This window comes from Schistocerca nitens, chromosome 7 (assembly GCF_023898315.1).
Source record: "Schistocerca nitens isolate TAMUIC-IGC-003100 chromosome 7, iqSchNite1.1, whole genome shotgun sequence".
NCBI lineage: Eukaryota > Metazoa > Arthropoda > Insecta > Orthoptera > Acrididae > Schistocerca > Schistocerca nitens.
In genome coordinates this window covers 218867515-218882530 of record NC_064620.1, presented here as the reverse complement: position 1 = coordinate 218882530, position 15016 = coordinate 218867515, and the positions used below count along the sequence as shown (strand labels likewise).

Genomic DNA, 15016 nt, shown 5'->3' with positions numbered 1-15016 from the left:
TTATTATTATTATTATTAACTTGATTTTCCACATGTTCACTTTCTCTTTGAATATTGGACTACTTGCTACTTGTACTCAGCCCAGTACTTTTCCATTTGTTCCGAACACAGTTTTCTTAACTCATCTGAAATCTCTACTGGTCTTCAGTGCATCATTTCTGCAGAAAATTTATGATTCATAAGAAGAGTGTTAATTTTGTTTTTGTTCTCTGCATCAGTAATTCTAAGTTCGGCTGCTTCAAGATCTTGCAGAATTTCTTTGACTTGCGGTCCTCCTGTATTATTTCCGAGACTTCTCATAACTAGTTGCTTTAAAATCCTGCTGTCAGGCGATCGTAAGACATGATAGAAATATGAGATTCTTTTCTTCTTCATTGTGCTGGTGATTGGGTCAACTCACAGTAGATAGTTTCATTAGGGAGGATTCTCCAGACTCCATCAACCTGGTATTTTTTATTGATGCATGTTCTGATAATTCTTCGTACAGTCTTGAGGAGTTGATCGGTTCTTCTTTCATTTTTAATTTGAAACAAAGTTCCACAGACATAAGTTGCTTCTGGGAGAGTTACAGTTTTGTAATGTTGGATTTTAGTGTCTGTTGACAGGCATGTGTTATTATATGTTGACCAGGTTAGAAATTGTGCTTTTTTCATTTTGTTGATTCTATTTATCCATGTTGCTTTTTCACCCAAGTTGTGCAAAATAATTTCTCCAAGATATTTAAATTGTAGAACTATGTTAATTGCTTGATCATTTATGAAGATTTTATCTCTGCAAAGAGGCTTCATAAGCATGATTTCATTTTTCTCAAAGGATATTTGTAATTCTATTTTTGAAGCAATTTTTTGGAGACTTGTAATCTGAGCATGAACTACTTCCATGTCAAGGTCCAAGAGAGCTAAATCGTCAGCAAACCCAAGGCAGTTTGCTCTTATTGCTGGTTTTCCTCAAATTTTGATTGATTTTACATGGATTTTCTTTTTGTCAGATTGTCATGATGTAATCGAGGGCCACATTGACAAGCAAAGGGGACAATCCTCACCTTGTCTGAGACTTTGTTTTTATTGTGAAAGCTTGTGACATTTCTTCTCTAAATTTGACCGTTGAATTTATGTTAGTTAAAGTTAGCTGAATGAGTCTTAACAATTTGGGATGGAAGCCATATGCTCTAAAGATTTTTAGAAGTGTGGGTCTATGAACATTATCATATGTTTTTTTAAAAATCTATGAATGAGATGAATAACTGTTGTTTCTATACTTGTAATACTCCATTATTAGTTTCAGGCTAAGAATTTGGCCTGACCAGCTTCTGTATGGTCGAAATCCTCCTTGATACTCTCCAAGTTGTGGTTCTATAATGTTTTGATCCTATTGTTAATTATGCAGGAGAAAATTTTGTATATGCAGTCCAAAAGGGTTATTCCTCTGTAATTATCTGAGTTGGTTCTACCTCCTTTTTTAAGTAATGGGTGTATTATTCCTGAGATCCAGTGCTCTGGAATTTTCTCTGTGATCCACATTTCAAATTAGATGTTGGTGGAGATTTATGGCTGCAGGTTTTCCAGCATTCTTCCAGATTTCTGCAAATTCGTGGTCTTCACCTCATGACTTGTAATTTTTTAGTTCCTGAGTTGCGACCTCTACCTCATTGATAGTTGGAGGATATGTAAGGTCTGGGGTGGTTAAAATAGGTGCTTGTGTCTACTTGAAATGTTTCCAGTGGGTCATCACAATTTAAAAGTTTGTTGAAAGTCTCTGCAAGGATCCCTGCATTTTCTTGATTACTATGCACCAACTTACCTGACTTATCTCTCAGCATTAATGTTGGGGACTCATACTTTTTAAGATATCTCCCAAAGGTTGTGTAATAATGTCTTGACTGTTTCTTCTGGAAGTTCTCTTCTATCTTTTCTAGGGTATTTTTAAGATGTTTGCGTTTTGTGTGTCTGATGGATTGACTTTCTTTGGCTAATTAGTTCTAGATGTGATTCTTCAGACTGTTGGGCTTGATGCTTTATCCAAGCATGGTGTCTCCTTTCTAATGCCTGGTCACATTCTTCATTCCACCACTCATGTTTCTTCCTGGGATTTATTGGAGCCAATTCTTCTGCTATGGATTTTTATTTGGTGGTTAATTCTTCTGGCGTATTATATTTGATAGACCCTTCACCTGATTTTCCTAGTGTATTCATCAATTGTTAAGATGGTTGGTTCAAATTTTCTTCTAGTTTTTTCTGAGATCTTTTCTTTACCATTGGTGTTAATTTTACTTTGATCTTCACAACATAGTGGTCTGACCCTGATTCTTCACCCCTCAAAACTTTGACGTTGTAGATTTCACGATGGAGAAATTTATCCTTGCATACATGTTCCAGTTGCCATTCATCCTTTTGTAAATCAGGGTTTTTCCAGGTTTTAATTTGTGAGGTTTCCTTCTAAAACATGTTGATTTTGCGACCAGGTTATGGTTTCTACAAGTTTCAATTAACCTTGTTTGTCCATTTATTTGCTGGCCGTTTTCCAATGATATCTCTGTATCTTTTTGCTTGCCCCAGTTGAGAATTGAAGTCGTCAAGGAGAATTTTTATGTTTGTTGGAGGAATGTTGATTAAGACTTGATCCAGGAGATCGCAAAATTTGTGTGTTTCTTCTTTGCCCTTCAGAATATTATTTTTATGATTGGTGAGAGCCTGTGCATTGATAATTGTGTGTGTCTTATTTGCAGATTTCAAAGATAGACTTGCAAGTCTGGGGGATTGAGATTTCGATTCTATGATAGAGTCGATAATTTTGTAGGGTCTTGATCACTGTTTCTGATTTCTTGAAGAGCCACGATTACTATTTTGTGTTTATTCATGATATCAGTGACGATTTTTAATTTTCCAGAATTCCCATCTCACCATCCAAATTTATGGTTTTCATGTTTTACTGAAAATCAGTTCCACTGAATACCAGAATGTTTCCTTTAAGCAAGCCATGGCTGATTTCCTTTCGTATCCATGTCTGGTCCAAAATTAAGCTCTATATAATGAATTCAACATTTCTTGGAAGCAAAACTCTAACTTTTCCTATTAATGCTATTGTAGTCATCATTTTTCTCTATTGTGTTAATTTTTGCTTTCCTTTGTCAGTTTTATTTTTTAAACTTATTGAGCTCTCCTCTTCCTGGTTCATGTTTTTTTTTCCCCAAATACTGATGAAAGTAAGGGTAGCTGTAACTTATTTTTTCTTAGTACTTTGTTCTTGAAGAAAGTGACTGATTACAGTGGTGTCAGCATTAAGATGCTGAACTTGCTCTTGGGAGGAGTGGGTCTAAAATCTACAGCTGTCTCCTAGATTTACGTTTTTCAGGATTTCTCAAATGTGAGATAGGTGAATGGAAAAATGGTTCCTTTGAAAAGGGCATGATCGATTTCTAAAATGTTTTTAAACTTGTCATCAACAGTGTTAAACTCTAAGCAACCTTTTGTGTTCCTTTGAAATATAATTCTCTATATATCATTCTTAAAAACTGTAATGGAAAATATTTTATAAATAATGGAAGGAGCAAAGATAACAACTCACCCTTTAGTTGAGGCAACAAGTGGTAAATAAACACAAGGAATACCAGAAATGTTGCTAAGCTTGCTGGTGATGCCGTCCTTCAGGGCTGACTAGTATAAAATATAAATACACTTGATCAGCTACCTTGCTCAGGTCAACAATATTGTATCAGCACTGCACCTCAACCCAATTTAGTTGACCAGGACAGTGTAGCCATGCAGGTGTGTGTGTGTGTGTGTGTGTGTGTGTGTGTGTGTGTGTGTGTGTGTGTGTGTGTGTCTTTGTTGTTGTTTGTGTGTTTTCCACGCTACTTAGCTCTGTGGAAGGACATCAGTGAAAAGCTTAGCACTGTTTAAAGACTTATTTATGTGCCTCCTGACCATTCAATGTCTCAACTGTACACTGAGTTTTGCCTTCTCTTCTTCCTTTATTTATATTATAAGAGCATTTATGCTTCAAGTTTGTCATTGAGATCAAAATAGTTGCAGCTTATAAAAGTTTTACTTGTATTGCCACCACTTTCGTGTATTCCGGTAAGAAATGGTTGCTTATTCTTACATTACATTCTATGTTGTTGTGTATATGAAACTATTGCTACATATATTACTCATGTAAGGTTGTAATAGTGCTACTATGTTTGCAACATTTACTGGTTGTATTGATTCACCAGCTGTATTGTGTTTTAAATATGTCATGTTACTTTTTTTACTGCAATGCTAGCACTTTCTGTTCTTACTATGAAGTATGTACAGAAAACTCATGCTTTTATAATCTGTGATCTACTGTGCCCCTAAGTTGTACTTTGAAATGAAGAGGAGAGAAATAAATGAAGAAATGTAATACAATGGATATGTTTATTTGAACAACTCAGATTAGAGAAAGTGGGAAGTAGCACTATTAAAATTTTCCCTTCCTTTCCCATCCCTCTTCTTATCAACTCTCTCCTCTCTCCCCCCCCCTCCCCCTTTCCCCTTCCCACCTCGTCTTCCCTCTTCCTCATCCTCCCCATTGCTAGTCAACTTTTCTTTCTACAGACTGCATTCTGATAGATAATTCTTGTAAGAAGTATGTTATTAAAAACTGTGCTACCTATTTCTTTCAACAAGTATATGTTCTAGTTCTTGTTGTGTAACTGAACTGCATGTATCTTCTGTTACAGTTCCCAGTAGTACTGATGGTGGCAATAGCAATGTTCTTTGCGAACATTATAACGCCAACGGGTGAGTAACCTACACTGCCAAGACTGCCATTGTACATTATTAAGTGATAAACTTTTTTCCTTCAATAATTGCATCATCTATCGTCAAAAACAAGGCAAATCTGAGACAGGACTTCATGTATTCAATATTAGTTCACACATTGCAGAAGGGGAACAAAGAGGGATGTAAAAGCCTTGACTCAGTATTTGATGTGTGCCAGGTGTTAAAATATTAACACTTTGATTTTGCAAGTCCTTTTAACAGATTATATCTTGAATTAATGTTTCGTCTTTTTTTAAATGCACAAAAAGATATTTTTTTAATAAAAAATAGTATTTAATGGAGATGTCTCTAAGACAAAGAACTTAATAACCATACCCATTTATGTGCATCACTTTGAAAGTTTCTAAAAAATTTGGTTCTCTCTCACTACTGCTGCATTAAATTGTTACCAAAAATTTAACGCATTTTTGAGATTTTCACTACAGGTTACCTATTATCCCTCCTTTGTATATTATAAGCATCTGCAGTATTTTGCCTTATGTCTGCCAAAAGAAAATTTGCACCCCTCCCTCCCCTCTCTCTCTTTTTCTTTTTTCTTTCTCTCATAAGCTATCAGGCCTACTAACAGCATCTTTCAAAACTCCACTAACTTGCAACTCATACCATAAATTGCACAACATGCCTGCTATCTCACACGCGGAAAAATCTGTTGTTCACATTTACTTTCCACAATGAATTTTCGTTCTACAGCAGAAAGTGGAATGATTTGAGGCTTCCTGGGATATTAAAACTATATCTATAAAAACATTCCAGATTACTGCTTTGCATCTCATTCTCCATTTGAATCTTAGTTATAAGCTTCCTCTAAACTGACTATTTACAAATCTGATTTTGCCTTCAGGTGCTCATATGAGAGTTGACTCCATCTTAGTACACTGAGGCTGTGATTAGGTCAAACTCTTCACTATATCCATTCTCCAAAAGTGTGGTAGTCCTACAGCATTTTGGGAGAATATTCGTGAAGTTTAGAAGGTATTGAGAGGAACTAGAGACAAGTTAAAGCTTTTGGTGTGAGAGGCTTGTTCAGACAGGCTAGTAGATACCACTACGCAAACAAAAGACTGAGATCTACATTTGTGTCCCAGTGTGATAAACAATTTTGTCTTGGATCAAATGTTCAGTATAGTATGCACTCTACCAAAGAGAAAATATAAGTTACCTAATAGAAAATACACAAAGAAACTCATTAAATAGAAATTAGCATGTTATTACTCGGTGAAACGAACTGCAGACCACTGTTGTGGGAACTAAATTGATCAGGTTTGGTTTTCAAAGTTACCAGTCACCATATACATGAACAAGATAGCATTGTTAAAAAAAAAAAAAAGGCATACTATGTTAAATTTTTTATAAAAAAAGTGAAGTATCAGGACTAATTTGACAAGTTGTTTACTCATATGAGTATGTGTATGGATTCATACACATTACGCTGTGAATATAAGATGTCAAGAGTATATGAAGAGTACTGTTGAACAAAAGTGCCACTGAATGTTTAATTATTGTTGTGTTCTAGTCATTGGCTTATAGATGTGTAGCATTGACATGTTGTGTAAATCTCCCCATCCCCACTTGTTCATATATCTTGAATGTAAATTTGAGTTTGCTGGCACCCTGGCTTCAGTGAGTAATAAAATTTATTTTCAGTGTAGCTACCATGTATCACTTATTGTGCACTCAGTCAGTGTAAGGCATTTTTGGCTATCTACACACTTTAAAGCACATTTGCTTTTTTGAGGCTCAGCTGTCAGTTTTTGTACAAGGCACTGATAGTTCAGAAGCAGCTCAGCATCTTGCAATATTATTACACTGACACCAATTTTTGGATATAATTTTATCTTCCATGAAAACTCTTAGAGTTATGGAAATCGTTTGTGTGTGTGTGTGTGTGTGTGTGTGTGTGTGTGTGTGTGTCTGTGTCTGTGTCTGTCTGTGTGTGTGTGTGTGTGTGTCATGTATACTACAGTTCCTGTTGCACCTCATGAAGATGTGCCTGATGCTGCTTTTCACCTCCAAGAATGAAGACTAGTATTGTAGACTCCGTGGTCTTTCGTTTCCAACAATGTCTTCTTGAAGGTGACATATTGGGATCTCTTTTTCAGTGAGTCCTGAAGCCAGCTGTATATTTGTTCCAACAACTAGCAACATATTTAGTTTACTAACATGGGACGGTATCAAAAGTTTTTCACAATTCAATAAATTTGATACCAACCTAAGAATTACTGTCTTCAGCTTTCTAAATATTGTGAACAGCAGCACAAAGATGCTCCTGTGGGAGAACAAAAAAAGCAAATATACTCCTGTTTAAAAGACTGACTGAAAAGTGGGGTACCAGGCTGCCTCATTTACCTTCCTCAGCGTGTTTAAAAATTTTCCCAGAAGTTTTTGTTTGTGAAGATATTCATGCTCTTTTTACATGCAGCTCACCTCTCACTCCCACAAGCTCCCCCAACTGTAACTCATGCACACTCACTAGTCCATCACTGTAAGTCACTCATATCCATCCTCTCCTACTTGTCTATCCTCTCTCTAGCTCATTGAGCCCAGCTCATTGTCATTATCTCATTGTCTTTGTCACACACTCCTGCCTTATAGCAATTTTCCATTGTTTGTCCTACTATTACTGTCACTGATAGCCTCTTGTTCTCTGATACTGCTACTATCATTCATTCCTTCCCACTGCTGGCATCTCTTCTGTCATTATCTCTCTTTTCCTTGTTATCATTGTCATAGTCTATCTCTTATCATCACTGGCTCTTAACCCACTTTCACAGTTTCCTTCTCTTTATTCCTCTCCCATTGGCACTATCTCCTTCACTCTTTACCTTGCATTGTTCTGTCACTTTCAACTATATGCCACTGCCACTGTGTACCTATCTTTCTGTAACACTGCAACTGTCTCCTTCACTCTTTCTCTGTGACAGCCACTGTCTGCTATCTTCTAGTATTTATTACTTTTCATCTATTTTCTACTGCCACTACCTCCTCCGTCAACATAAAAAATCATCAATATATTCACATGCCAAAAATTTTAAAAAGGTGCTGATGAAGGTAGACAGGCAGCTGGTACCCCACTTTCCACTCAGTCTTTTTAACAGTACCATATTCACCTTTTTTGTGCTGCAATAGGAGCATGTTTTCATTGGTTCCCTCCTTTCCATGATACAGCAGGGCATGACACTCAATTAAAAGAACATTATGGGTCGGTAAAATTTTGGTAGTCTACTTATGTGAAAATGAAATAATGCAAAACTAACTTTACACTTCAGACTAGATTTTATATGCACAATAATTTTGCATGTGCTTCAGTACAACAAATTTGGGTTCCCAGAACTCTTCTGACGATAATGGAGACACTTTACAGCATATTTCTACGTCACTTTGTTTTTACCTCACACCAGTTTTTACGTGTGTATGTTGTGTGTACAAGTGGGGTAACTTTGGAGCTCTGTCTCAGAATGGATAAAGGTGTCAAGTTGTGTAGGTTGTTTGAGATCAGGATCTTACGAATACATCATAAAAATTTCAGCCATTTGCTGTACATAGCCATCTTGAAATCGATGGCTCGGTTTTTGTGCCCAAAAACCATGTTTCTGAGGTGTTTCTCGATAACAGATTAAGATTTCTGAAAAAGGGAAGATGATGCTTCTAGATAAATTCCTAAAGAATATACCACTAAAATTTAAGCAATTTGCAGCTATTGGTTATTTAGATGTCCACTGTTGTCAAGGAAAAAGGTAAAAAACACTTTTTTTTTTAACTTTTTCTTAGGAACCGCCCATGAACTAAGTGGCCTCCATAAGCCCCTTAAGGTGGAATGAAGACTACATCTAAGGAAGGGAAAAAAAGACTAACCAATTTTCTCCGTATGCCTAAAGCTGGGGAGGATGTGTGTAATATTCCAACTTTGACCCTGTACTATAGGATAGTTCTATTGGGTATACAAATGGTTCCTAGCCCAAGGGCTATCCGAAACATTTGACCCTACCTTTCTGTCATGAATAGAACCCAAGGTATGAGACCCGAAAAATCCCATTTTTGTGCCTATTGTTCTGGAACACATTGGTAGCACATGCTTCTGCATGCATACCGATATAGGATCAGTTGAGTTTTTACTATTATAGCTTTGAAAATTCCTGCTTACAAAGCAGTTGTTCAGTTAAAGAAACTAACGTGACCATACAAAATATGTCTGTAATTGAATAGAAGATTGATGTCAGCAATGTGTGTATACAATTATTCTTATTCATCTAGTGGTATTCCGTATAAATTGGAGCTGCCGTTCTCTCTCACATAATGGTCCATTTTTCCATCAATTTACAATAAACAATTGCCAGAAGAATAGATTAATAATGTGCTGCTGGGTGTTTTGCTGAGTAGTTTCCATTTTATGCAGACAGCACAGATGTTCCTGTTCTGTAATCAAGATAGAATAGCTATTATTTACTTGGATATAGTGGTTTTGAATTTGAATTATCAGTGAGTTTATTTGCTGTTAAGTCACACAGTCACATCTCTATGGGTCACAATTCTTATTTGAAATATTTTAGGAAGATAATCTAAAATGAATACTTTCATTTTACAGTGTGTTTCTCTAGTTCCAAAAATGCTAGGCTAGGACTATATTATATCAATTCCAATTATAATTACTTCTATTGTTTACATTTCCTCCCTCATCCTTACATATTTTTGTGTTTTATTTTCCACACCTACCCATGCCACACAGTCTTGTGCCTGGCAGTCTTCTTATGCCTCCATCTAATCCCTGCATGCCCCACCTGACAGCACTCTTCTCTCGCCCCACCCATACCTCCTGCTATCCCTCCTCCTTCCCTGCCCTGCTCCAGACTGCCACTTAATGTGATAGTTGCTTTCTGGCCAGAGCTGCCAGAAATGGTTGTCATGAGTGAGTGAGGTGCTTGTGTGAATGTGAAGGAGGCCTTGGCTGAAAGATAATTATGTAACACTGTGCCTGTTTGCAATCAACATGTCATCTTTAGTGTGTAACAACCTATCCTTTTCCTAATATTGATGATATATGTGTTAATTTATATGGACAGAAACTTTAGTTTATTAAAACATGGTAATTCAGTGCTCAGTTTGCTTAAAAGTCATCTCAAATTGTGTAAGTCTGATTCATAATGGAACACCGTTGCCCACAAAAAGAAAACAGTTGTTGCCATAAAAGATGGTGTGTGGCTTGTTCAGTTCAAGTTTGTTCACTGCCTGGACTCCAACCAACCAAGATCCATCTGTTGAAATATCAAGGAAGCTGATAACATAAACTCAGTTACAATCACGAAAATTTGGAGATTACAAAGAAATTACCATGCTCACATAAGTCTTGTGAAATTTGGACTACTTATATACTGACAAATGTTTTCACAATATTCAGAACATAACAGAAATGAGAAAGCATTACATTAATCATTGAAATAATTACAGGAATATCTTGAGCGTGTCATCCAGCATGCCAGGACAGCAGAAATAAAGAAGACACACAATGTTAATTGACAATACCAAGAAATGTTCTGGCAAAATAAATGTATGTGCTGGACTAATACTCGAACCTGAGATCTTTACCTTTCATGGACAAGTGCTCTACCAGCTGAGCTACCCAAACATGACTCATGACACATCCTTACAGCTCCATGCCAGTATCCCTCTCCTGCCTTCTAGAGTTCTTTATTCCAGGAGTGCTAGTCCCACAAGGTAAGCAGGAGAGTCTAAGAACTTTGGAAAGTAGGTGGTGAGTTACTGGTGCAAATGAAGCTGTGAAGGTGGGTCCAGAGTTGGCTTGGATAGCGCAGCTGGTAGAGCTCTTCCTAATAAAAGGCAGTGGTTCCAGTTCCGGTCCAAAGCACAATTTTAATCTGCCAGGAATTCTCATATCAGTGCTAACTCTGCAAATAGCAAGAAAATTTTTGCTGAAAAAGAAAAATATTTTGACAATGGATATAAGTTTCAGTGCTAAGCAGTCTTTCTCTGGAAATATTTTCTGACGCCTTATATGCAAGTGAAACATAGACAATAAATGGTAGAGCTAAGAAGAGAAAGGAAACTTTTGATATATTGCACCACAATAGAAAGTTGGAGGTTAGATGGCTAGACTGAGTAACTGTTGAGAAAAGAAAAGTGCTTTATAACACAATTTGAGTAAAGGAAGTGATTGGTTGATAGGCTGCCGTCTGAGATATAGATATTGTGGAGTAGTAAATTTGGTTATGGAGGCGTGAAATATTTGGGTTTAAAGAGAGATTGTAGAGGGAGAGTGAGGTTTGAAGACAAAAAGCAGGTTGAAATAGAGATAGTTATGCATGCAGAGAGAGAGAGAGAGAGAGAGAGAGAGAGAGAGAGAGAGAGAGAGAGAAGCTGTGCATCTGTAATAAACCCAAGCAGTAGCCCTCTTACGTTTTAATGGTGCCCCATAGGCATAAAATGCCCTCTAGATACACTCATCAGTAATTTTTGCTATCCACAATATTTTAAGCATTCACTGGTACCAACTACCTCAAAAGCATCCTTTCTCTCACCATTGCAATTGTCTGTTTCACACCTGTAAAGGAAAACTCTCCAGACAAAGATCTATATTTCAAATTTTTTGTTGATGTTTGTGGTTCTTTTTGTTTAAAGTTTTCCTAACCAGATTTGCTCTGCACATAAGGCGTTTCAGATTGCACCTATCTGCTGATATGTTAGTTCTGAAAAAGGCAGAATTGTCCACATTGTGTAGCAGTTATCTGTCTGACCACATCTACTTAAAATCCTCTGGCCGTACATTGGTTTCATAACTTTTTATACAAATCAGTGCAGTGCCTCCAATAACATTGACCCCACAAAAGTGCCTCGAGTGTTTCTATTGGGAATCTCCAACTCCAAGTGATTTTTTATTCTCCATGGTCCTAACAGCCTCCAAACTTATGTTCTCAGAATATCATCTCTGAGATCTGGACACACCAACAATTAATCTTTTAACACTTGACATGTAGTGCCAATATGTAATTTCTTACAGTAGTCTCTCCTACTTGAAGCCACATTCTTGTGCTTCTATTGCCTTCAATTATCAAGTGAGTAATGTGGTGCAGAGGTAACACACTGGACTTACATACCAAGTATTAATGCTCTGTGTGACCATCCAGATTTAGGTTTCCTGTTATTCTCTAATTCACTTAAGGCAATGGTTGGGTGGTTCCTTTGAAAAGGGTGCTGGTGATTTCTGCTGCTCCGTCACTATCCAGTCAGAGCTATTGTTCCATTTTTAATGACCTCATCATCAACTGGATGTTGAACCCTTTCCGTCCTTCAGTTATCGGTTCATTGCAAACATTCTTTCATGCCTGAAAAACTATTATACTTAACTGCAAGGTGTTTCTAGATTATGTGATGTAATTAGTTCAATTATTTTTCGTTTTCTGTGTATAAATTTTTCATTTGCTGTTTTTATTTCTTGTTAATCAAGTATCTTTTGTGGGATCTTTCTGAACTACCCCTCTCATTAAATTCTGTAGCCCTGGTCTGTGCTTACTTAAGTGAATTAGTCCATGTTTAAGTTTCATTTATTTTCCACGTCTGTTATTTGCTTTGTTATATTTGTCATTTATTTTTTTTCTCCAGATTTATTTCCAGTCCATTTAACCTTGTCTAAAGCTTTCACTTGCTTATTATTGTGGTATTTTCCATATCAATACTATGATTCCAATATCAGTATTTCAGTATTTAAAGTTGATTTCTAAATCTGTTCCTATTAAAATATAGTCTCTCTCAAGGATTATTTACATGGATAACCCAAAAAGAATATACTTATTCCTGAAATTACTGTGTCATGACTTAACAAGCCAAAGCCTTTTTATTTTTACTTTTTGTTATCATCATTTGATCCCATGAATTCTGTTTTTCTTAGACAAAGAAAATCTACTGAGCTAGAATGTATGAAAGTATTTGTATTTAACAAAAATACTTTTCATAAAAACAAAGGTTATTCAGTTCCGATCTCATTTTGCACACATTCTCAGAGATTTTTAGAACTATAAACAGCATTCTAAAAAGTTACTTGTATCAAAGGGATATATTGCTATTCACCATATAGAGGAGACGTTAAGTCATGAATAGACACAACAAAAGACTGCTATACATTTATTCTTTCGGCCAAAGGGCCTCCTTCTAAAGTCAAGCGCGCGCGCGCACACACACACACACACACACACACACACACACACACATTCACTCAGGCACAACTCACATATACTTGACTACTGTCTCTGGCCACTGAGACCAGACTGTGCCTAATGGTAGAGGCAGTCTGTAGATACTGGGGATAAGGAAGAGGCTGGGGCAGGGAGGGGGAGGATGCAGTGCCACTTTTGGGAGCATGGAGGGATGTGGCGGGGCTGCTGGGTACAATTGGGAAATTTTAGGAGGGGGTGGGCAGAAAAGGTGAGAAATAGAGGCAGCAGCAAGTGATTAGTGGGTGTGCTGGTAGAATAGAAGGCTGTTAAATGCTGGAATGGAAGCAGGGAAGGGGCCAGGTGGGTGGAAGACAGCGACAAATGAAAGTTGAGACCAGGAGGGTTACAGGAACATAGGATATATGGCCGGAAGAGTTCACACCTGTGCAGTTCAGAAAACAGGTGTTGGTAGGTAGTGTATAGATGGTGCAAGCTGTTAAGCAGTCACTGAAGTGAAGCAATGGTGTTGGGCAGCATGTTCAGCAACTGGATGATCCAGCTCTCTTTTGGTCACAGTTTGTCGGTGGCCTTTGACGTGGACAGACAACTTATTGGTTGTCATGCCCACAGAAAGCAGTGCAGTGGTTGTAACTTAGTTAGTAAATCATACTACTGCTTTCACAGATAGCCCTGCCTTTGATAGGATTGATGATACCTGTGACTGAACTGGAGTAGGGGGTTGTTGTTGTTGTTGTTGTTGTTGTTGGTGGTGGTGGTGGTGGTAGGATGTGTGGGACAGGTCATGCATCTAGATCTACTGTGAGGATATGAGCAATGAAGCGCAAGAGGAAGGGAGTAGAAGTGGAGGAGGAGGAGGAGATTAGTGTTTTAACGTCCCCTTGACAGTAAGGTCATTAGAGATGGAGCACAAACTCAGATTAGAGAAGGAAATCAGCCATGCCCATTCAAGGGAACCATCCCAGCACTTACCTGAAGTGCTTCAGGGAAATCACAGAAAACCTAAATCAGGATGTCCAGAAGCAGGTTCAAATCATCGTCCTCCTGAATGCGAGTCCAGTGTGCTAACCACAGACATGGGTAATACATAGGTTCTGTGAGCAGCGGAACACCACTATGGGAGGAGTGGGAAGGATACTGTGTAGGACATCCCCCATTCCATGGAACGATGAGAGGTAGTCAAAATCCTGGCGTAGAATGTGAGTCACTTGATCCCGACATGGGTAGTCGGGGACTGCTTCTTTGTGGCCAGATGGTGGGAGTGTGGAATGTAGCGGGTGGTAAGTGATTGGTAGAGACAAGCATAGTAGATCTGTATTCTTACAAGACTGAGATTCACTTAATATATTTGAAGAGAGACTGCTCATCAGTACAAATGTGACGGCTATGGGTAACTAGGCTGTCTTGGTATGGAATAGGTAGCAGCTGTTGAAGTGGAGGTATTGCTGGCGGTTGATAGGTTTGATATGGACGGAGGAACTGATGTCGCCGTCTTTGAGGGGGACATCAACATGCAGCTCGTTGGGTTGAGGAAGACCAGGAGAAGTGAATGGAGGAGAAGGTGTTGAGGTTCTTCTGCAGGAATGTGGATAAGGTTGCCCTCAGCCTCAGTCATGAAGATGTCATCAGTGAATCTGAACAATTATTCCAGCCTGGATTTTCCATTGTTTGATGATTTTACTTTTATCAAAGGAAGAACAATAACATTTTGGAAAAAAATCATGTTACAATGGCTTTTTTTTTTCATGTACAGTTTCTGACTTCAGTATTTAAGAATAAACAATATTAAAGTTGTACTTTGATTTATCTACCTTACTGTTGCCAGTATTAATAAAAAAATGTTCTTTTTTCTTGTTTCAGAATATAACACAGAGAGTCTTCTGTACTTACTGTTCTGGGCATCAATGGTATCTGTGACCTCAATGATAATTATGATCTATGGCACTGAGTTTGTGGATTATCCAAAGCTGTGTGAACTCAGAGGGTCCTCAGCACTTTCTTTAGAATAGCAGTAAATAATTCTATTGCTAA

The 15016-nt window shown here is 37.6% G+C and overlaps 1 protein-coding gene across 1 annotated transcript in view; it reads left to right on the top strand.

Annotated features, from left to right (window-relative positions):
- The window catches only part of LOC126194924 (phosphatidylinositol-3-phosphatase SAC1), a 97662-nt gene extending 82646 nt beyond the window's left edge, over positions 1–15016 (top strand). Inside the window, exons 12-13 of the mRNA XM_049933303.1 lie at positions 4703–4763; positions 14846–15016. Coding sequence (XP_049789260.1) covers positions 4703–4763; positions 14846–14994 — 210 coding nt within the window. The 3' untranslated portion in view covers positions 14995–15016. The remainder of the gene's footprint in view (positions 1–4702; positions 4764–14845) is intronic.